This window comes from Sphaeramia orbicularis, chromosome 18, assembly GCF_902148855.1.
Source record: "Sphaeramia orbicularis chromosome 18, fSphaOr1.1, whole genome shotgun sequence".
Taxonomy (NCBI): Eukaryota; Metazoa; Chordata; class Actinopteri; order Kurtiformes; family Apogonidae; genus Sphaeramia; species Sphaeramia orbicularis.
The window spans coordinates 21,806,453-21,829,586 of record NC_043974.1 but is presented as its reverse complement, the minus strand read 5'-3'; the positions used below and the strand labels follow the sequence as shown (position 1 = coordinate 21,829,586).

Sequence of the window (23,134 nt, the reverse complement as noted above, 5' to 3'; positions counted from 1 at the left end):
AGTCGGCCTCAAGAACACGTAGTTTGGACTTAAAAGCACTCAAAAGAAATTCAATTATTTTCCAGTCTTCCTGCAGCTGATTCCAAAAAAAGTGCAACATAAACAAAAGGCCTTTGACCCAGCAATACATGATAATTTGTAAGGAAAGAATAAATATCAGAATTTGTCCTCACAATTAATGCACAAATGTAAACATGTACCTCTGAGAAGCAATGTGAATGTGATCTTCATTCGATCAAAGAAACAGTGATTATATAGTGTTGGTTCGTTGGTCATATTCTATACTTTATAAATATGGAAATAATGAAGTGTATGAAGCAAAACTGCCCTCAGATGGAAATACTGTCATGTCTTGTTTTGTATCATGTTCTGATTTGGTTATTTGTTCCTGAGGACATTTTTTTTTATTCACATTTATTTTTTTTTACACTTTTTTTTTTACACTTGTTATACCGTATTTACAACAATTAAAAGAATCATGTTTAATTTCCTAATTGGTGTCTGAGTTTGTTTGTTTTTTTTTTATGAGTATGAATCAGTACAGAAATAATGAAATCCAAGCATAAAACTGCAAGTAAAATTTATTTCAGTTCAAAAATCATAAAGACATTGCATTAATATATTGGACTTATTGAACACGGAGGCAGATATACAGTACAAACACAAACAATCTGTGCTCTAATATGAACACAATGAGTTGATTCACTGTACTACTGCAATCTATTTCCTGATATTTGCCCCCACAGCAACTGATAAAATCAACAGAATGACATTTCATGTTTCTGCAAAGTCTTAGCTCACAAAGTAATGCAATAAAAATGGTATGCATTGAATTATTTGGCAATATATTCATATGTCAATTAAACATTTGACTCAAATAAACACCAGTCTCTAGAAATTGGTACATGATCAAATGACATTAGAACTGAATTATCAGCTCAAATGAAAACTTGAACATAAAATACACTTTCAGTCCAGTTTTCCAGTTCACATCATCTATTATGCAAAGCAGTTTAACCCTTTCATGCGTACTGGTCACTACAGTGGACACTTATTCTACAGCTGTTCTCTTGTATGTATATTCATGGATTTTTTTTTTTTTTACACTTATCTTTATTAAAGTTTTAAGACATTACATATCGTTTCTGACATGAATTGGTAACATTGTGTAGATCTCCCCTGAGTGTAATAGTTACAGTTTTCATGCAATTATCAGTAAATGCATGTTACTTCGCTTCAAAAATTAAATGCATGGTGTCCAGATGAGTGGACATTTTTGCAACGTCATGAAAAATAGATTCCTAAGAATTTTTTTTATTATTATTACAATTTTTTTTTAATGTATTTTTTTTTTTTTTTTTAACTTTTTTTAAATTTATTTATTTTCATAAGAAAATTTTCAATTGCATTGTTTTTTTCATGCCTAAAGAGGAATAAAAACACTCAGGAAAAAAAATCTTGATTAAGGTTCTCATAATTCGTGCATGAAAGGGTTAAAGTTATAATCATAGAATTTTGTGCATTTTGTGTTAAAAAAAAAAGAAGTTAAAAATCAAAACTACCAGAAACAAAATATTAGAAACCTCATTTTGTCTCATGGAACACAAATTTTCCTCTTGTCGTTAAATCATGACATATTTTTGCGGAATTCATAATAAGCAAGTGTATTTTTTCAAAAATAAGCTAAAAGCAAACTGAGCTTTTTTTTTTTTTTTTTTTTACAATATATACATTTTCATCCACTGAGTGTATTTGTGTAATAATAAACGGTCTAAACATCACAATCAGATTCTGCTGACTTGACTGAAAATGAGAAACATTTGTTTCCGCATCAAAATAAGGCCTGTGGGTACACTTAACAGGTCGCTGTTTTGATGTTTCTTTTTCATGTTTTTTTGGCTGGCTTTATGCTATTCAAGCAATTCATATAATTTCCTGAACATGTGGTCGACATCAAATAACTCAGCAGTTAAAAAAGCTTTTTTTTTTCTTTTTACCGCACAGTCCACAACCCATTCAAAATGAGCTCACAACCCACTTTTAGGTCATGACCCACTAGTTGAAACAATAGGAACTGATGCATATGTCCTGAGAGGCTCTTGCATAACCTTCCTTTAAAGCAGTGTTTCTCAAGGGGGCCGGTACCATCCCCCCAGGGGTGTTGGGAATGAGAAAGGTGAGGGGGGGGGGGGGCTCAGACAGTAATGGGGGGTGTTCGTTTACAGTTAGTCATCACAATGTGTATCAGAATAAGTGGTGCCGTTCAAGGTTATAACAGTTTTGGATTTTTCATTATAGTTTAATTTTATTTAGTTTTGACTTTTTTTTCTCTAATTCAGTTAGTTTTTTGAGCAGGTTTGCTAGTTTTTATTAGTTTTCGTTTTTTTCTAAATACTTAGTTTTTGGTTTTTTTTTATATCTTTTATCTTCTTTGCCGTCATATTCAAATAAATCCCAGACAGGACTCTGCTGCTTTCTCCCAACTTTAGTCTCCATGTTTGCAGGTAGGGTGGGGACGAGAAGACGACTGTAAACGACAAGTGACAAGAAGTGATGGACCGTTAAATATCATATGGTGCCGCTAGCTAAAATTGCTTGAGGGAAATAAATTGCTTTCGTATCAATCCCACATTGACAAAGACAAAAACGAAGGGAATTTTATCCATAATTTTTATACGTTTTAGTTAGTTTTATAAGCACGCAATACAGTTTCAATTAGTTATCGTTTTTTCTTTTAATTATAGTTTTTATTTATTTCAGTTAATGAAAATGTTTTTACAATTCTAGTTTTCGCCATTTTGTTAGTTTTCGGTAATGATAATAACTTTGGTGCCATTGTACTACCAGCATGTAACGTCAATGGCGCATTTACATGTCATCCTTAAGGTTGGTCACATTACTTACTAATCCCCACCCCACCCAAAATTTTTGAAGGAGTGAAGGAGTCACAATGACATGAGGGGGCATTTGGTCACAATAGGTTGAGAAACAGTTCTTTAAAGACTTGATTTTCTGCACAAATGAAGAGAATAACCAGGGTTCCTACAGGTTTCTACAAAATGAAAGACTTTTTAAGACCTTTTTACGACTACTTAGAACAGAATGTAATCCCCATTTCACAGTCATACTGGCAAAAACTCATGACTCTTAGAATTCAGGAAAAAAGTACTTATTTACTCCAATGCCTTGATTCCCATTGTTCAGAATTAAATTGATTTAATGCACAAGGTACAACAAACTTCAAACATGTTCTCCACTCGTGTCAACCAGGTCCAGAATGATCTTCCCTCCAACCAGACATTATTAAATTTACACTTCCCCATGCTTACTTTTCACTTGCAAACCATCCCTTGAAGTTCCCAAAGTTAGCTTCCTCGGACGACGTGCACATGACCAACAGCTACACGTGTGTTGGACTGAATGTTCTGCGATCATTTCTCACCAGGGGCAAGTTAACGATAACTGGTTCCTAATTTCAATATGAATTGTCAGGTTGGAGCGGGTGGAACTGAGTAGACTAACATTACTTTATTTCAGAATTTAACATTTAATAAACACATTTAAACACAATACAGCCAACAAGTTTATGGCAACATACACTACCGGTCAAAAGTTTTAGAACACCCCAATTTTTCCAGTTTTGCATTGAAATTCAAGCAGTTCAAGTCCAATGAACAGCTTGAAATGGTACAAAGGTAAGTGGTGAAGTGTCAGAGGTAAAGAAAAAAAAAAGGTAAGGCTAAACAAAACTGAAAAATAATGTACATTTCAGAATTATACAAAAAGGCCTAATTTAGCGAACAAGAAATGGGTTAACAACTTAAAGCAGTTCTGCAGCAATGGAGGTTGATCAAGCCTCGAAAGTTGGTGCTACCAGTTCCTACAGGTGTCCCTAACCCTAACCCTCTGTCAGCATAAAAGTAGTGTTGGAACACACTTTGGTACCATACCGTTGGGAGCATTATTTGAACAGTATTGTACTGCAGAAAGTAGTGTGTTACTGTAAAAATGGAAAAGAGGAAAAGGCAATTAACGATAGAAGAGAGACAGACCATCATAACACTGAAAAATGTAGGTCTGTCCTACAGAGAAATTACCAAGAAAGTCCAGGTGTCAGTAAGTCCAGTTTCCTTCACCATCCAAAGGCACTCAGAAACTGGGGGAAATGCTGACAGGAGGAGGTCTGGCAGAGCCAAAGACACAACAGAATCAGAAGACAAGTTTATGACAGTCAACAGCTGGAGTGAGAGGAGACTCACAGGACAACAGCTTCAAGCGCAGCTCATTAGTGGTCATAGTAAGCAAGTCTCAGTTTCAACTGTGAAGAGAAGACTTCCAGTTGCAGGTTTGATTAGTCCATAACACCTTCTTCCAGTCTTCAGTAGTCCACTGGCGGTGTTTCATGGCCCAGCCAAGCCTCTTTTTCTTATTCTGAAGTCTCACCAATGGCTTTCTTGCTGCAACTTGACCCATCAAACCTGCAACTGGAAGTCTTCTGTTCACAGCTGAAATTGGCCTTTTTGTATAATTCTGAAATGTACATTATTTTTCAGTTTTGTTTAGCATCATTATTATTTTTTTTTTCTTTTTTTTTTACCTCTGGCAGTTCACTGCTTACCTTTGTACCATTTCAAACTGTTCATTGGACTTGAACTGCTTGAATTTCAATACAAAACTCAAAAAACTGGGGTGTTCTACAACTTTTGCCTGGTTGTGTAACTTAAGACCTAGACCTACCATATGAAATTTTATACCTATTTAAAGACATTTTTAAGGTATTAATGCAGATTTGTAAATTCAAGACTTTAAAAGCCTTTTAAATACCCCATGGGAACCCTGAATAACAGCCAGTATTTGTGACTTGATGGTACATTCTTTGGTTCAGTTCTCATGAGTTGAAAGCCCCTCGCTGACTTCCATTTCTCCTTTCAGACACAACGCCGTAATGGCATTTCGTGGCTTCAGCGTAGCTTCTGAGGTGCTATTAGAGATACGACCGCTACTGCGGCGCCTAGCCAGCTCCGCCAGATCCTCGGCCAGAACGCTCTCCATCACCGCACCCAGAGAATGCCTTATCTTACTGCACAGGTCGGGGCAGCTGAATACGTACAGAACGGGGTTGAGGATGCTGTTGAGGAAACCGATAGTTGCTGCAGTTGGGAGGCCACGGGCTATACTCTGCTGTGAGGGATGATCCAAGGGGGTCAACACCTCCATGACGCTCAAGATGTGGTAAGGAGCCCAGCAGATGATAAAACTCACCACTACGGCCACAACAAGCCGGACAAAACGATAAGGGCGACGGCAGCCTCTGCGTGCCAATTTGGCATTCACAGCAATGTAGCTAAAGATGATGATTAGCAATGGAATCAGGAAGGCTAGAAAGAACTTTGTGAGGCCAAAGGCTTCTTCACGCCTCTTACATAAAGACTCCAGGTCGAAGGGTTGAGCTGGGAGCAGCTGAGCGTAATTGTAGTAACACTTGATCCGACCATTTCTATCCGTAATGGTGTCACGAAATAGGTAGAAGGGGACTGTGCACAAAACAGCCAAGGCCCAAATCACCCCACAGACTTTTGCCACTATAGCTGTGTTCCTGTAGTTCTGGGCCCACACCGGTTTCAACACCACCAAGCAGCGATCCATAGAAATCGCCGCTAGCAGGAAGCCGCTGACGAACATGTTGAGGAAGAAAATGGAAGAGTGGAGGCGGCAGAATGGGGTCCCCAGCGTCCACGTCCTACCCTTGGCCATGTAGAGGGTGAAGAAGGGCAGGGAGGCCGTCGCCAGAAGGTCGGACGCCGCGAGGTTAAGGATCCAGATGCTGATCACGGAGCGACGCACATGGAAGCCCACGATGCCGAGGATGAGGAGGTTTTCCACAATGCCGACGGATGAGAACAAGCCATGGAGGGAGATGACAAAAGCACTCAATGGGGTGATCTTTTGCGTTGAGTTGATTGGGTTCAAAGTGACGTTCACCATGGTTGTGAAGATGCGAGGACAGTAGACGGGGCTTGAAGGAGATGCCATCTTCAATGGGAAATGTTCTACTTGGGGTTATCCTTTAGCTGAGCTTTATAGTTTGCACAGCAGTTATCTAGGATAGAAATGTGTAAATATAAATATGTCATTCACAAACAGAAAAACAATGCAATTATAAGGTGAGAGCCTGGAGAATGTAGGTGTCAAACATGCGGCCTGGGGGCCAAAACCGGCCCGCCAAAGGTTCCAATCTGGCCCGCGAGATGAATTTACGAAGTGCAAAATACAAAAATTACCCTGAAGATATTAACAGTCAAGGGCATCAAACTCAAAAATAATAGCATAATAACCTAGAAATAATGACTCCAAATTTTATTCTTGGTTTAATGTGAAAAAATAATATGACATTATGCCTATAAATAATGGCAACACCAATTTTTCCTCTTTGATTTATTGCAAAGAACATTAAATTCTGATATCCTTTAACAATAAAATGTCAATAACCTGAACAAATATGAACAACCTGGAATGTTTAAAGAAAAATAAGTGCAATTTTAACAATATTCTGCCTATTTTGTGTCTTGGTAGATCTGATCTGTAATGCACATGTACAAATCAAGTTGAGTTCAAGTTCATATTGATAAAATTGTACTTATTTTTCTTCAGAAATTTCAGTTTTTTCCAGTTATTCACATCTTTTCTGTTTTGGATAGAAATAGTTTCATCATTTAATGTTATTTTTTGCACTAAAAAATTTGGAGTTGTAATTATTTATAGGCTATCATGCTATTATTTTACTGGTCCGGCCCACTGGAGATTAAATTGGGCTGAATGTGGCCCCTGAAAGAAAATGAGTTTGACACCCCTGCTGTAGAAACACAAAAACTACTCATTAACCCATAAAGACCCAGTGCTAATTTTGTGGCAGTTCCCAAATGACCATATGCTCCCCTACAGTCTACAGGAGATGTCTGAGCCCAGGCAAAGTAATTATAATTTAAGGGGAACTGAAATCTACAAGAAAATTAAGTGTAGAAAAAAACTTTAAAAGCCAGAGTATCTCTGTCAGAGGGGTACGTCTGTGGAATAATCTGGAGCAAAACTTAAAGATGTCTTCTTCAGGTTGTGCATTTAAAAGGATGTATAAATCCAGTACAATAACAAAATATAGAACATCATCTGCATAAGCGAATATCTAGTTATAACACAGACGTGTACATAAAATAAGATATGATTGTAATTAATTGGTTATCATGATAACAAGGTATTATCATATTTATTGATCATTGTATTTGGAGTAAATATTTAAAGTGCATATAAATCTTATAGTTTATATTAAAGTGGGTTGATTTCACAAATCTGAATGTGTGTGAAGTGATCAAAAAAGTGGATATGAGTGGTTTGTAAGGATGTTTTGTGTTATTGTAAAAATGTACAGAGGATAATGTGTGTTAACAAAGCAAAGGAAGCGGATCTAGTTTGATTATTAATTTGATAAAAGAGGATGGGAGTCAATAAGTTATACTTCTTCCCACTCCTTTTCAAGCGCAGAAAATTTTTGTTTGACCATGTTCTGTGTTATCTGATGATTCTATGTGCTCAAAACAAAACTACTATTACTACTACTACTACTACTAAATTATTTTTTCTCTCTATTTAACCTCCTGAGATCCAGCAATGCTTTTTTGTTCTCTATAGGGGACAAGAGTTTCAGAGCTTCATAGGAAAAACAAAAACCCAAAACAAAAAACAAAAAACGCTGTCCACCGCAAAGGACATACCATAAAAATTTTAAAAATGTATCTGAAAAAATTGTTGCATAGTGCTGTTTCCGATAAAGGCAACTAATTTAATATTAAAAAAAAAGCCAAAACTTGTACTTTCCTAGGTCTCAGGAGGTTAATTTAGCATTTCTTAAGTGATTTATCACCGTTTATCACACTATTATCCTCTGTATTTTGTATTTTTCAGTGAAAATCAGGTATTTTCCTATATTTAATTTACTGATATGTACTTAAATCATCATGGTGAGATTACATTTGAGAGTTATTATATCAAAAACAGAGAAAAGTGGCTTGTTTAGTAAAATATATAATTAACTGAATGCAAAACAAGTGTCTCCATCCTGGTGAAACAATGTTGCAATGTTTCCACATTCGCTACGTAGCCTCTGAACGTCCAAATGGGTCATATCTGATTATCATGAAAAGATGACAAACTGTATTTTACCTGAATTATTTTAACGCAAAGTTTATCCCAGGGCCATAATTGCACTGAATACTGCTGGACATTAATTAATTGTGTGGAATGCTGAATGTTGTCAGGAGTATATGATGATGTTTTATGTGTCTTTTATACTTCTAGTAACACTTTTTATGCTGCTTTTTTTTTTTTTTTTTTTTTTAGATATTTATGCTGTGAGGGTTTTCTTTTATATTTCAGTTTTTATACTCTTTTATATGCGTTATTTATACTTTTTTATGGCACCTAGGATGATTGCACTTTTTTAACCTTTTCATGCATGAATTTTGGGAACCTTAGTCAATAATTTTTCTTGAGCAATTTTATTCCTCTTTTGGCATGAAAAAACAACTTTTTTTTCATGGAGTTACAAAAATGTCCACTTAGCTGGACACCATGTGTTTAATTTTTGAAGGAAAGAAACATGTACTTAAAACCCATCATTAGAAAGTAAGATAGATAAGATACGATATACTTTATTGATCCCCCAAGTTGGAAATTCAAGCGTGTACAGCAGTGCAAGATAGTATGTGTCAATACAATAGAAAAATAAAAAGAGATAAAAATATAAACAATATAAAGAAGTTTGTTAAAGTGGCTAAAGTGACAAAAAAAAATAAAAAAATAAATAAAGTGATATAATGTGTGAAAATTATGATATAAAACATTTTTAATGCAGCTAATCTGATGTTTTCTCACATTTTAACATATTCTAATACTAGGTATTACTCATTTTATAGTGATAATATGCAAAAAAAAAAAAAAAAAAAAAAAAAAACTTTTTGTGTAATACAACTGTTAATGACAGTCTAATAACAATTAGCAATTGACTTACGCTAAAACATGTTAGTGCAGATCAGGTTTATCAAGAACAGCAAAGTTACAGTAATGGTATGAAATGCAGTGTATGGGATGGTGTCCACTGTGTTGGCTGATATGAAACTAAAACAACGAAACCCATGAATATACAAGAGAACAGCTGGAGAATAGATGTCCACTGTAGTGACCACTATGCATGAAAGGGTTAATTTTGTTGCACCTGTATAATGACAATACAGACATTCTATACTATTCTATTGTATTGATAGGATTAGTGGTTCTAAAGTAATTATACATTTAAGATCAGTAGATGGTTTTGGTCACCAGTGGATATTTGGGTCTTTATGGGTTAAAGCTAAAATCATGATGGACAAAATGTAGTTCTTTTGCATCACAGTTACATGAAAAGGATCTGAGCATGTTCACGAGTGTGTTTGTATTCATTTTATTGGAGAAAATCACTAACAGCGTCAAGAAACCCAAAATGTTTCCACTTATGTTTTACTTTTACTTAGTTTCACAATTAATATAATGACGTATTAATACGTAAAAGGGAACTGTGCATTTTCAGTTTGTTCTACTAAACCATGGAACTCATTGCCCACAGAACCCACACAATGAGGCTTTCGGAATGTGTTGAGATTTTTGACAGTCCTCTTAAGACCCACTTTTATACTTTGGTATTTCTATGATTTTAATTGCAGTTTAAATTAGTATTTCATATTGGTTTGACTATGTCATTCTCGATTTTCTAGTGTATTTATGCACGTCCTAAATTTTACAGAGAAAAATCTAAGCCTTCATTTTATGTTGTATTTATGTTGTGAATTAATTAACCCTTTCATGTATACTGGTCACTACAGTGGACAGTTATTCTACAGCTGTTCTCATATATTCATGGATTTTTTATTTATTTATTTATTTATTTTACACATATCCTTATTAAAGCTTTAACACATTACATATCTTTTTGACATGAATTGGTAACATTGTGTAGGTCTCCCCTGAGCATACCCCCCCCCCCCATTAGTTTTCACACAATTTATCAGTAAATACATGTTTCTTTGCTTCAAAAATTAAATGCATGGTGTCCAGCTGAGTGGACATTTTTGCAACTTCATGAAAATTAGGTTAATCAGAATTTTTTTTTAATGTATTTAACTTTTTTTTTTTTTTTTTTAAATTTTATTCATTTTCATAAGAAATTTTTCAATCACAGTGTTTTTTTTCATGATTAAAGAGAAATGAAAACAGTCAGGGAAAAAATTTGATTAAGGTTCTCATAATTTGTGCATGAAAAGGTTAAATTTCTTGAGTTAAGGTGTGTTATTTTTATCTTGTTAAACACTTTTGTAAGTATTACCTACTTACTATTATTTACTTAGTATGATTTTCAAGGAATGATGGTGGGATCTACACTACCAGTCAAAAGTTTGGACTCACCTTCTAATTTAAATGGCATGAGATGGACCGCAGATGAACAACAAATGCTCAGCATCACTGGGAAGTCCTTTAAGACTTTTGGAAAACATTTCAGGAGACTACCTCATGAAGCTCATTGAGAAAATGCTAAGAATGCGCAAAGCAGTAATAATAGTAATGTAATAATAGTAGTATAGAGTAGGGCTGAAAGATATATCGTTATCGTATCAATATCTAGATATGAACATTCAAGATATTAATATCGAAAAAGCAACGATATAAACGATTTCCCCTACGCTCGCCCTGCATGTACAGCTCTGGAAGTCACAACAAATTTAACTTATTCATACTTTATGTTAATGTTGAGGACTGGCAGTGAGTTCTTATAAATAAAACTGCACTTTCCACTTTCTTTTGTATTATGATGTTTGTATTTTTCTGAAAAATGCTTGGTTTTCACCAAACCCGTAGTCATATCGTATCATATCGATATCGAGATATCTGGCATGAATATCAAGATATGAAATTTTGTCCATATCATTCAGCCCTAGTATAGAGTTAGCTTTTGCATATTCTTTCTGTGTATTTTATTCATTTCAGGAGTTCTAGCATTACGTTAGTACAGTGGTTCCCAACCTTTTTTGGCTCGTGACCCCATTTGAACATCACAAATTTCTGGCGACCCTAGACATTCAAAATGGAGACTTTTTTTTTTTTGCTAAAATTTTTATCTATCTATCTATCTATCTATCTATCTATCTATCTATCTATCTATCTATCTATCTATCTATCTATCTATCTATCTATCTATCTATCTATCAAGTAATAGTTTGCTATACTATGTCGCAAATAAACAGTAATTTTAGATGACATTTAGTCTATATAATATATATTATTATGGACGGAGGCAGAAAAGCCAGGTGTAGATTACACTGGTCTACAATTTTTTTAGAAATGATTTGCTTCAGACATTAAATGTGCTAAATGTTACGTATTTTAATAAGATTAATTGGAAAATAAATGACAAAAGTGCCGATTTGCTGATGTTTTCAAGGTATATGATTAAGTGTTACTACACATATATATTGGTTTATGTACATTTATATAATAGTTTTATAAATCTTCCAGTAAATAGAACCTGTAAAGTGAATGTATTCTAATGTGCAGACAGTGTTTTGAAGTAGATCTTGTAGCTCTGAGACAAATACTCCTTTTGAGTCAAACCCATTCTCTCATTAATTCTTGAGTTTCTCATTTTGACCCAAGGCTGTATCTTGGAAAGTTCAGCCAACCAGCATTTTTGACTTGATTTTTCTTTATCAGTGACTCTCATGTGGTAAAATTTCATTACTTTTATTCTGGAAGCATTTTCCTTGTAGACCAGTGTTACTGCACAAAGTGACAATTTGATTTTCCTTGGTCAGGATATGTACAGTCAGTCCAGCTTGGATTTACAAGGCTGACAATTAATACTGAACTAACAAGAACTCAAACTATGAATTATGAAAGAGCTGCAGCATCTGAAACTGACCACAATGAACGTTTGAAAGGTAAACAGTACCACAGTGCTTCAGTTTCAGCTCCACAGTTTGTCATGTCTTTTATGTATTGTGACTGTCTCTCTTAACTCACCATAGATTTTTTTATTAGTAAGTTTTTATTTTTATTTTGATGAATTACTCGAAATTTCAGGCGACCCCATTTGAATTTCAGGCGACTCCACATGGGGTCCCGACCCCAAGGTTGAAAAACACTGCTTTAATAGCACATGCGTATTAATATTTTATTCTGAAGCCCTTGCGCAGTTCACTTTTCTTACCACTGTGATTTTTTATACAGTGCCTTTTACACTAAGGGTTTTGCTGCCAAATTGAACTGAGCTGCTAAACTGATGTTCATTGTTCCTGTGACAGTGACAATAAAGATCTATTCTATTCTAAAATCAAAACGTGGCTATTTTGAGGAATCTAAAATATAAAACATGATTTGAGTTATGTCACACTTTTTTTAACTACATAATTTCATATGTGTTTATTCATAGTTTTGATACCTTCAGTGAGAATCTACAATGGAAATACACTGTAAGCCCGGAAGTTGTATTCACTAAAATGCTTTACATACAATGTACTTAAATGATTTAAGTTTTATGACATTACTATAAAATGTTAAGTATATTCTACTAATTTGTAGACATAGTTGAAAGTACGAAAAAGTTGAAGTTGAATGGATTTAAATCACTAAGTTTTAGTCATGACAACACCTTTTTATCTCTGCATTGCATTGTGGGTATTGGTCGTGTTGTTGAAAATGTGTTTTTTTTTATGTGCAGGGGTTCAGCGGGGTTGTGGTGTTAGTGTTCATTTTGACTTAATGTGTGTATGGCAGTGTTTATTGGCCTTTTTGTGTGTGTTTTTGCATTTTTGCAGAGCTGCACCATGAGTCAGAGCCATAGGCCCAACAATAGCTTTCCTGTTCATCTCACATTGTTATTTAGCAATGCAAATCTTACTGCCTTATCCAAATCTAAAGCATTTTCTGTACTGGTAGATTGAGCAAACCTCCATCCATGCTACAATATAGTAAGTTGAATAATTATACAAAGCACTTTATATTGCAAAAGATTTTAACCTAAATCAATTTGAGATTGAGAATAATGAACTGATGATATTAAATCTAATGATTATACAAAGCAATTGACATTGCAACAAATTTAAAGTTCAATTAACTTGGCATTTAGTGTGTTGTACTTAAAATACACTGAACAAAAATATAAACGCACCACTTTTGTTTTTGCTCCCATTTTTCATGAGCTGAACTCAAAGATCTAAAACTTTTTCTATGTACACAAAAGGCCTATTTCTCTCAAATATTGTTCATAAATTTGTCTAAATCTGTGTTAGTGAGCACTTCTCCTTTGTCCTTTGCTGAGATAATCCATCCACCTCATAGGTGTGGCATATCAAGATGCTGATTAGACAGCAGGATTATTGCACCGGTGTGACTTAGGCTGGCCACAATAAAAGGCCACTCTAAAATGTGCACTTTTACTGTATTGGGTGGTCCAGGGGGGTCAGAAAACCAGTCAGTATTTGGTGTGACCACCATTTTCCTCGCACAGTCTTCTTCATGAATTCTCTGAAACAGCTTTGGAGATGGCTTATGGTAGAGAAATGAACATTCAATTCACAGGCAAAAGCTCTGGTGGAGATTCCTGAAGTCAGCATGCCAATTGCATATTCCCTCAAAACTTGTGACATCTGTGGTATTGTGCTGTGTGATAAAACTGCACATTTTGGAGTGGCCTTTTATTGTGGCCAGCCTAAGTCACACCTGTGCAAAAATCCTGCTGTCTAATCAGCATCTTGATATGCCACACCTGTGAGGTGGATGGATTATCTCAGCAAAGAAGAAGTGCTCACTAACACAAATTTAGACAGATTTGTGAACAATATTTGAGAGAAATAAACTTTGTGTGTACACAGAAAAAGTTTTAGATCTTTGAGTTCAGCTCATGAAAAATGGGAACAAAAACAAAAGTGGTGCATTTATATTTTTGTTCAATGTAGCAATTCCATTCAAATCAAGCATTTAAGTTTAATACACTCCAGTTTTCATTACTCATTACTTACATTTTTTAACGCAACGAGTTATCTGAGATTTTTTTAAGTAAACTCAACTATCCGGTCTTACAGTGTAGTCATGAAAATAAAGAAAAACCAGGTGAGTCCAAACTTTTGACTGGTAGTGCATACTCGTAGAATCATTTGTTATCACTATCCTTCCATTCATTCTGCCTGTGGTAACATTTACATCAGTGCCATAAACCAGGTGTAACTGCATCATGCCTGCAAATGTCATTCTCATTACCACTATGGAAAATATTAATTTGTTTGCCAAATTTCTATGCATTTCAACAGAGTCTGCTTCATCATCTCTCAAAAAATAAACTTCGAATTTGTGCAACCACTACAAGACCTTCATTTGTAGACATTCTTATCTTGTCAGATCACCACCATTCCCCACATCCTCTCTGCAATTTCTTTCAAGGTCCTTTCAGAATTGTTTGTTTATGCAATAACAACACAAACATATTTTTTACACTATTTTTTAAAATATTTTTACACATTATAATGAAATAACACTAATTTCTGCAGGGGTTATAATACATTTATCACTCTGTTGAATTAATTAAATTAATTAGATTATTAAATACACAAACATTTGTAAAGAATGCAAATCAGAAGATGAGGATTTAGCATTCACATTTCAAAAAGGATACTGAAATCATACCTATTTTAGCACAGTGTGACAACATGTTGGTTTGCATTCTAACCAGCTATTTGTGGTTATGAGCAAATGCGCAGCTGAGTTTAAACTCCACATTCTTCTGCAAGAACCAAAACAGCAACAACATGTCAAACTGATCCTTTAAATCAAATTAAATTATATTTCAACATAAATTATGAGTCCAAGTGCAGGATACTAATTTTGAAATAGCTACTAAAACTAACTGCCTCTCAATATCGCCTGTTATTAAACCCCCTCTACAAACCTGCAAATTCTCTCCTCTGCAATTAAAAAAAAAAGATTTAATAAAAAAAAAAAGTAAAATCACCCACCCGTTGCTCTGTTGTGAGATGTGTGATGTGAGCCAGTTTGTGTCATGTTATGGCACTGTATGAAACTGTACCAGCCTTCTGGGCGTCTAGGTTCAGCAATAGGAAGTTGCAAACCTCAAAAAGAACCTGAAGTCTTTCTAAGAGACTGTCAAACCAACTCAATTAGATAAAACATCCATGAGTCAGGTTACCGATAGAAATAAAACCCATTAAATCTGTTGGTCTCTGAGAAGAAACTTTCAGTATGGAAATGAGAGTTCCAATTTAAAGAGTACATGTCATTATTATCATTTTGTGTTGAGATTTGAGTGAACTAGCATTTAATAATCATTCTGTTTCCTGCTTTAATATATGCCAGCAATTTTTTTTTTTTTTTTTTTGAAATAGAGTTTTCCCAAGAAATCAGTTTCCTTATTATATTATAGATGCAGCAGGTATCAAAAACACCTACAGATGGGTCCCTTCTTGGATCATGTGGGTGTCAAACTCTACAAAATGACCATTAATTTCACTAACTTCACCAGCAGTGGGATGAACAACTGAGTACTGAGACTAGGCTGTAATAATATATACCATATCATACCAACTTTATTTATAAAGCACTTTAAGAACTTTACAGTTGGCCAAAGTGCCATATACCAAACATAAAACAAGGGATTAAATAAGTAAATAAAACTAGTGATAACACAGGGTGTTAAGCGGGCTAAGAACAACAACATACAACCATCATAAAAACAAAGACACATTAAAATCTGTTAAAAACAGCATAAAAAAACAAACATGTCACTCACTGATTAAAAGCTAATGAATGAATGTCCTTCAATTTCAGTTATAGTACTGTTGTAATGCATAAAGATGCTCAATTAAACTTTAAGATGAGTCTTATTGTTTGTATCCATGTAAAGTTTAGAGAAAGCATCTATTTATGGCATTTTTCTCCTTTTTTTTTAGGTATGCATGTTCTTAAAAACTGACTTCAGGAAGTTAATCCTGGAATAAAAAAAATAGGCTTCTTCTGCCTATTTCTGAAATCTACTAGTTATACAAACTTGTTGACACTAACACTGGAAGTGTATGAGAAAACTGAAGGGTGTTACAGTGTTAAAACCTGAACAGAAGAGAGAGCAAGAAAAGCAGAAGTACAAGGGAAATGGTCTAGTGATGAACTGATACCAGTCTGTCCTTTTCCATCGGTATGTCTGTTCACTGTCAGTACTAAAGTAAAAAGAATTAAAAAGAAACTGGGTCAATTTTGCATTTTTATGCCTTTGTTTTATTATTATTTTTTTGTTTCTTTGTTTATACTGACATCTACTGGTCTACTGTGCTGTTAACACCTGAAGTCAGGGGTGTCAAACTCATTTTAGTTCATGGGCCACATTCAACTAAATTTGATCTGCAGTGGGCTGAACCAGTAAAATAATAACATAATAATATATAAATAATGTCAATTCCAAACTTTACTCTATGTTTTAGAGTGAAAACAGTAAATTTACATTATGAAAAGGTTTACATCTACAAACTATCCTTTCAAAAGATGTGAATAACATGAACAAACTGAAAAAATAAGTGTAATTTTAACAATATTATGCCTCAGTTTATCATTTACACATGTTCATTATGACTTATAGATACAGTGGATCAACAAATATGCAAAACATTTTATATCAGGGAGAATATTGTTAAAATTGTACTTACTTCTCTTAAGACATTTCAGGTTGTTCATATTTGTTCAGGTTATTCTCATTTTTAGCAAAATTATACTTTGTTTTAGTGTAAATACATGAAAATGTTTACATTTACAAAGAGAACAATTTGGAGTTGTCATTATTTTTATGTTATTATGATAGTACAGGAGGTCCTCAGGTTACGAACGAGTACCGTTCCTACGCTGGCGACGTAACCCGAATTTCCGCGTAAGTCGGAATTAACCCTTTAATACCCCCTGTCCTTAATAATGGTTGCCACGGTCGACCGACTGAAGCGTTAGGCTTTACCGATGTTCGTCGGCGTCTCACCTTTCTCCGACCTTTTGATGATGTCCAGCTTCGTTTCCATCGTAATGGCTTTCCTCTTGGCAGGACCAGCATCGCTAGAAGATCCTGCTTTCTTTTTTGGGGCCATGATGTGAAAAAGGAGGGTGAAAAAGGCGAGGATACCGAGAAAATTACAGAGCACAAACACAGACACTCTACACTATGGGGCTGGAGACAAAACGGCGGACGAGACTCAGGCGTCGTAAAGTCGAAACAGCGTAGGTCGAGTACCGCGTAACCTGAGGACCTCCTGTATTTTACTGGTCTGACCCACTTGAGATTGAATTCGTCTGAATGTGGAACCTGAACTAAAAGGATTGTTCATATTTTAGTGTAATTTTTGCATTTCACAAATTGATCCCAAGGGCCGGAATGGACCCTTTGGTGGGCCGGATTTGGCTCCCGGGCCGCATGTTTGGCACCTGTGCCATAAGTACTTCAAGTCTTGAATGAGAACTAGTCCAGACCCTCTCGGTTCATTTTTGATGTTGAATAGATTTAACAGGTCTGGTCTGTGGATGTAATTGGATAGACCGTCATCCAATCAGAGACAATCATCGTCATAATCGTCATAGACAAAAACCAATGATGGACAGGCAGCCTGACCTTGTGCCTCATACATTGGCTCAAGTCGATCTAAGCTCAGTGGAGATTTTATTCAGTAATTTTATTGTGAGAATCTGTCAAAGCTGCTCTTCATACAGAACAGTGAAGTATGACATTGTCCTTAAAGACCCTCTATGGCAGGGGTGTCAAACTCATTTTAGTTCAGGTTCCGCATTCAGCCCAATATGATCAGAAGTGGGCCCAACCAATAAAAGAATTACAGTGAAAAAAAGTTAGATTACATTATGAAAATGTTTACATCTACATGCTATCCTTTAAAAATGTAAATAACATGAAAAACCTGAAATCTCTTAGGAGACAGGTGTCAAACATGCAGCCTGGGGGCCAAATCCGGCCCGCTGGATGAATTTGTGAAATGCAAAAATTACACTGAAGACATGAACAATCAATGGTGTCAAAATCATTTTAATTCAGGTTCCACATACAGACACATACAGTCCAATTAGATTATCCATTATAACCTATAAATTATGACAACCCCAAATTCTCTCTGTTTTTTGGTGTAAAAAAGTAAAATTACATGAAAACGTTTACATTACCAAACTATACTTCTATAAAAAAAAATGTGAATAACCTGAACAAATATGAACAAACGGAAATGTCTTTAGAAAAGTAAATGCAATTTTACCAATATTCTGCCTGTTACTAAATGTTTTGTGTGATTGTAATACACATGTGTAAATGATAAACTGATAAACTAAGGCACAATATTGTTAAAATTGCACTTGTTTTTCTAAAGACAATTCAAGTTGTTTATGTTATTAAGATTTTTAGGGAAATTTTGGAGATGTAAACCTGATCAAAATACAATTTTACTTTTTTCACTGTTATTATTTTACTGGTTCGGCCCACTGGAGATCAAATTGGGGTGAATGCGGCCCCTGAACTAAAATGAGTTTGACACCCCTGTCTTAGGAAAAATAAGTGCAATTTTAACAATATTCTGCCTCAGTTTATCATTTACACATGTACATTCCAACTTAGAGATCACAGTGGATCTGCAAGTACACAAAACATTTAATAACAGGCAGAATATTGGTGAAAATGCATTTATTTTTCTTAAGACATTTCAGGTTGTTTATATTTGTTCAGGTTATTCACATTTTTTGTGAAAGAATAGTTTATAAATGTCAAAATTTTCATGTAATTTTACTTTTTTTACACTAACATGAAGAGAAATCCTTGGAGTTGTCATTATTTGCAGGCAATTATGATAGTATTTTACTGTTCTGACCAACTTTAGATCATATTGGTGTGTAAATCCTTGATTGTTTTTTGTTTTTGTTTTTTTAATAATATCTTTATATGAACTTTATATTACACAATTAACAATATACTCAACATTAAGCAAACAATAAGCAACATATTCCCCCAAATATTCTGTTGGGTTTCTGTAAATTGGCTTAGAGCAGGGGTGTCAAACTCATTTTAGTTCAGGGGCCACATTTAGCCTAATATGATCTGAAGTGGGCCGGACCGGTAAAATAATATAAATAATGGGACAAGAACTTATAAATAATGTCAACACAACAGTTTTCTCTATGTTTTTGACTGAAAAAAGTAAAATTCTTTAATGAAAATGTTTACATCTACAAAGTGTACTTCAACATAACATGAACCTGAAAATTCTTAAGAAAAATAAGTGTAATTTTAATAATATTACACCTCAGTTTATCATTTATACATGTGCATCTCAACATACAGATCACAGTGGATCTACAAATACACAAAATATTTGGTAACAGGCAGAATATTGGTAAAATTTTACATACTTCTCTTAAGACATTTCATATTGTTTATATTTGTTCAGGTTATTCACATTTTTTGTAAAAGGAAAGTCTGTAAATATAAACATTTTTGTGTAATTTTACTTTTTTTTTTTGCACTAAAACAAAGACAAAAATGAGCGTTTTTCATTATTTACAGGTTTTTATGATTGTATTTTACTGGTCTGACCCACTTCAGATTGAATTGACCTAAAATGATTTTCACATCCTTGATTTTTAATGTTGTCATTATAATATTCGCATTTTATAAATTCATCCCAGGGGCCGGATTGGACCCTTTGGCGGGCTGGTTTTGGCCCCCGGGCCACATGTTTGACACCTGTGGCTTAGAGTCTGGTTTTGACCAACTCTATATGTAAAGTGTCATGAGATAACTTTTGTTGTGATTTGGTGCTTAACCCATAAGGACCCAGTGTGACATTTTCGGCATTTCCCGAATGAACTTTTCTTTATATTTAACCATCCTTAAGTGGTTTATCACAATTTATTGTAATATTATATTCTGTATCTTGTTTTTTTTCAATAAAAATCTGGTATTTTCCATCGTTAATTTACTAATCATGTAGATGTTCATGAAAACTCACAGTAAAGTTGAGGGTTATTATATCAAAAATAGAGAAAACTGAAGAAAAAGTGACTTTTTCAGCAAAATCTATCGTTAACTGAACATGAACCAAGTGTCTCCATCCACTGTCATTGATCAGACTCCATTGGTTTTACTGGTGAATCTATGTTGTAGAAGATGACGGTGTTTCTATGTTCCACTATGGAGCCTCTGAACATCCAAATGGGTCATATCTGATGACCATGAAAAGATGACAAACTGCATTTTACACAAATTATATACATGGATGAGTGGATCAACAGGTATTTAACATTTTGTATCAGCAGATGATTTTGGTAGATGGTGGATGCTTGGGTCTTTATGGGTTAATAAATAAAATTTGATTGATTAATAGATTGATTTGATTGGTTTTCCCCTGAAAGTCGCTTTGGAAAAAAGCGTCTGCCAAATGCATAAATGTAAATGTAAATAAATAAATGAATGAAAGCAAAAACAAAAAAACAAAAAACAAAAATCAAGTAAATAAAAATAAAATGAGCATAAATAAACAGCGTACAGCTCCATAAATCAGCACCACTGTCAAAATTACTTGGTCTCATAACATCTGAGAAACTCAGTTAAAGGCGACCATATTTTCACTAAACCCCCTCCCCTTCCTCTAACAATATAAGTGAGTCGTTCCAATACAATTACAATACAAGACGCCATCTCAAATCCTTCATTGTTAATATCTTCAGTGTCATTTTGGCATTTCAAAAATTCATCCCACAGGCCGTACGTTTGACACCTGCGCTCTAAAGGTTGCAACAACAATAATCTTTATCATTTCTACACCTCTGTCAGTGTGTGAGGGTGTATTTACCTGCAAAGACCCTGTCCTCTGCTTCAATTCTCCATTTTGCTCATGTTCGCTGTTTTTCAGACGTTTCTTGGTCTCCACTTTACTCAGCCATGAACAACATGATGCAGTATAAAAACAAAACAACTGTTCTCTGGTTATTTCCTTCTATCTGACAGACAAAACTCTGGGCAAAGCAAACACATACAGACGCAGACCTTTCAGCCTGTTGACAACCACAAAAATGAGGAAGCCGGTTTTATATTTGTGAAGACAGCAGCGTGTTTATTTGTGTTTTTGGAATGTAACATGACAGAATCAGGAAATAACTTTTCATTTGTATATTTCACTGCTTTTTTCCTGTTACACTGCTTGTTCCTTCCAGTTGATACGTTGCTCAGTTGACTACCATCCTCTCTTCCTCATTAACTGAGTGAAGAGGCCAAGTTTGATCAGTTCTGCTTCGAAACAGAAACCATAAATATTACTTATGTTTTCACTGTGTGTTAAGTTGATGCAATACAAATGATCCTTCCATATTATTATTAGCAAAGTGGTGCATGATTCAGATTTAGATTATTTATTTATTTTCCTTTTTTCAACCAGGTAAGTCAGTTGAGGATGGACGGACGGATGGACAGACAGATAGGTACTTTATGAATCCCGAGGGAAATTCAAGATTTTTTTTTATATTAACCCTGTAAAGCCTAAACCATTAAATCACTGACAGAAAATTCCAGTTCTTTGAAACTGGAGCCTTTATTGGTCTTTCTAAACAACCACATATATATATATATATATATATATATATATATATATATATATATATATATATATATATATATATATATATATTTTTTTTTTTTTTTTTTTTTTTTTTTTTTTTCAAATATCAATTTCCATGTATGAGTTTCCATTTTGTATCATATTTGATACATCAGGTCTCAATGCTCAAATATTAGTACTTGGTAACCAGGTATGGTAACCAGGGTACGCTTTGCAGTTTGGGTCAAGTACAGAACTACAGAACTTATATATCTACCTGATATATCTTGGATTTATTTTTACCTCCGCCAAGGAGGTTATGTTTTTGCCAGGGTTTGTTTGTCTGTTTGTTTGTCTGTCCGTTAGTGTGCAACATAACTCAAAAAGTTATGGACAGATTTTGATGAAATTTTCAGGGTTTGTTGGAAATGGGATAAGGAAGAGATGATTAACTTTTGGGGGTGATCGGGGGTGGGGGGGCCCATGGGGGGCCCACTGATCAGCCTTGGCGGAGGTCTGCGCTCTCCGAGTGCTTCTAGTTATTTTACTAGTTTTAGTATATCTTGAATTTGTGTAACTTTGTACAGCACTTTGCGTTGTTTCAAAACTATTATATAAATAAACTTGACCTTGAGAAATGCAGAACTACTGAAAATTACTTCTAGATCTGATTCAGAAGATCAGTGTGTTTACATGTGTATCAATAGAAAGTGATGTGAAGTGGAGTCCTGATCTTTCCGATGTATAGACTGAGAGAGGTAAGTTCCCATGAAAAATCCTACATTTTGGTGTTGTTTATATGGTTCATAGCGAAGATGAAACAAAAAATCAGCAGGTAACACAGGTCTACAATTTTTTAGAAATGATTTGCTTCAGAGATTAAATGTGCTAAATGTTACGTATTTTAATAAGATTAATTGGAAAATAAATGACAAAAGTGCTGGTTTGCTGATGTTTTCAAGGTATATGATTAAGCGTTATTACACATCTATATTGGTTTATGTACATTTATGTAATAGTTTTATAAATCTTCCACTAAATAGAACCTGTAAAGCAGGGGTGTCAAACTCATTATAGTTCAGGGGCCACATTCAGCTTAATTTGATCTCAAGTGGGCCGGATCAGTAAAATAACAACAGTGAAAAAGTAAAATTACACTGTGATCATGTTTACATCTACAACGTTTCCTTAAAAATCTGAATAACATGAACAACCTGAAATGTCTTAAGAAAAGCAAGTGTAATTTACCAATGTTCTGTCTTAGTTTATCATTTACACATGTACATTACAACTTAAATTACACAAAACATTTAATAACAGGCAAAATATTGGTAAAACTGCATATACTTTGCTTAAGACATTTCATATTATTCACATTTTTATAAGATACTTTGTTAATATAAACATTTTCATGTAATTATGTAATGTAA

At 34.5% G+C, this 23,134-nt stretch overlaps 1 protein-coding gene across 2 annotated transcripts; it reads right to left on the bottom strand.

The window, feature by feature from the left end:
* Positions 1 to 4,603: 4,603 nt before the first annotated feature.
* Positions 4,604 to 21,097, bottom strand: LOC115439030 (prostaglandin D2 receptor 2). 2 transcript variants are annotated; one of them, XM_030162927.1, is made up of 2 exons: positions 20,964 to 21,097; positions 4,604 to 6,100 (listed from the first exon to the last, which is right to left on the bottom strand). In XM_030162927.1, the coding sequence occupies exon 2, from the start codon at positions 6,031 to 6,033 to the stop codon at positions 4,882 to 4,884; it is 1,152 nt and encodes a 383-aa protein (XP_030018787.1). In that variant the 5' UTR covers positions 6,034 to 6,100; positions 20,964 to 21,097; the 3' UTR covers positions 4,604 to 4,881. The 2 variants fall into 2 exon arrangements, with proteins under 2 accessions (XP_030018787.1, XP_030018786.1); XM_030162926.1 differs by lacking the exon at positions 20,964 to 21,097 and adding an exon at positions 15,087 to 15,133.
* Positions 21,098 to 23,134: the final 2,037 nt, after the last annotated feature.

What these genes read in the sequence shown, in the direction of transcription:
- LOC115439030 (XM_030162927.1), bottom strand. Translation starts at nt 6,033, where the DNA reads ATGGCATCTCCTTCAAGCCCCGTCTACTGTCCTCGCATCTTCACAACC.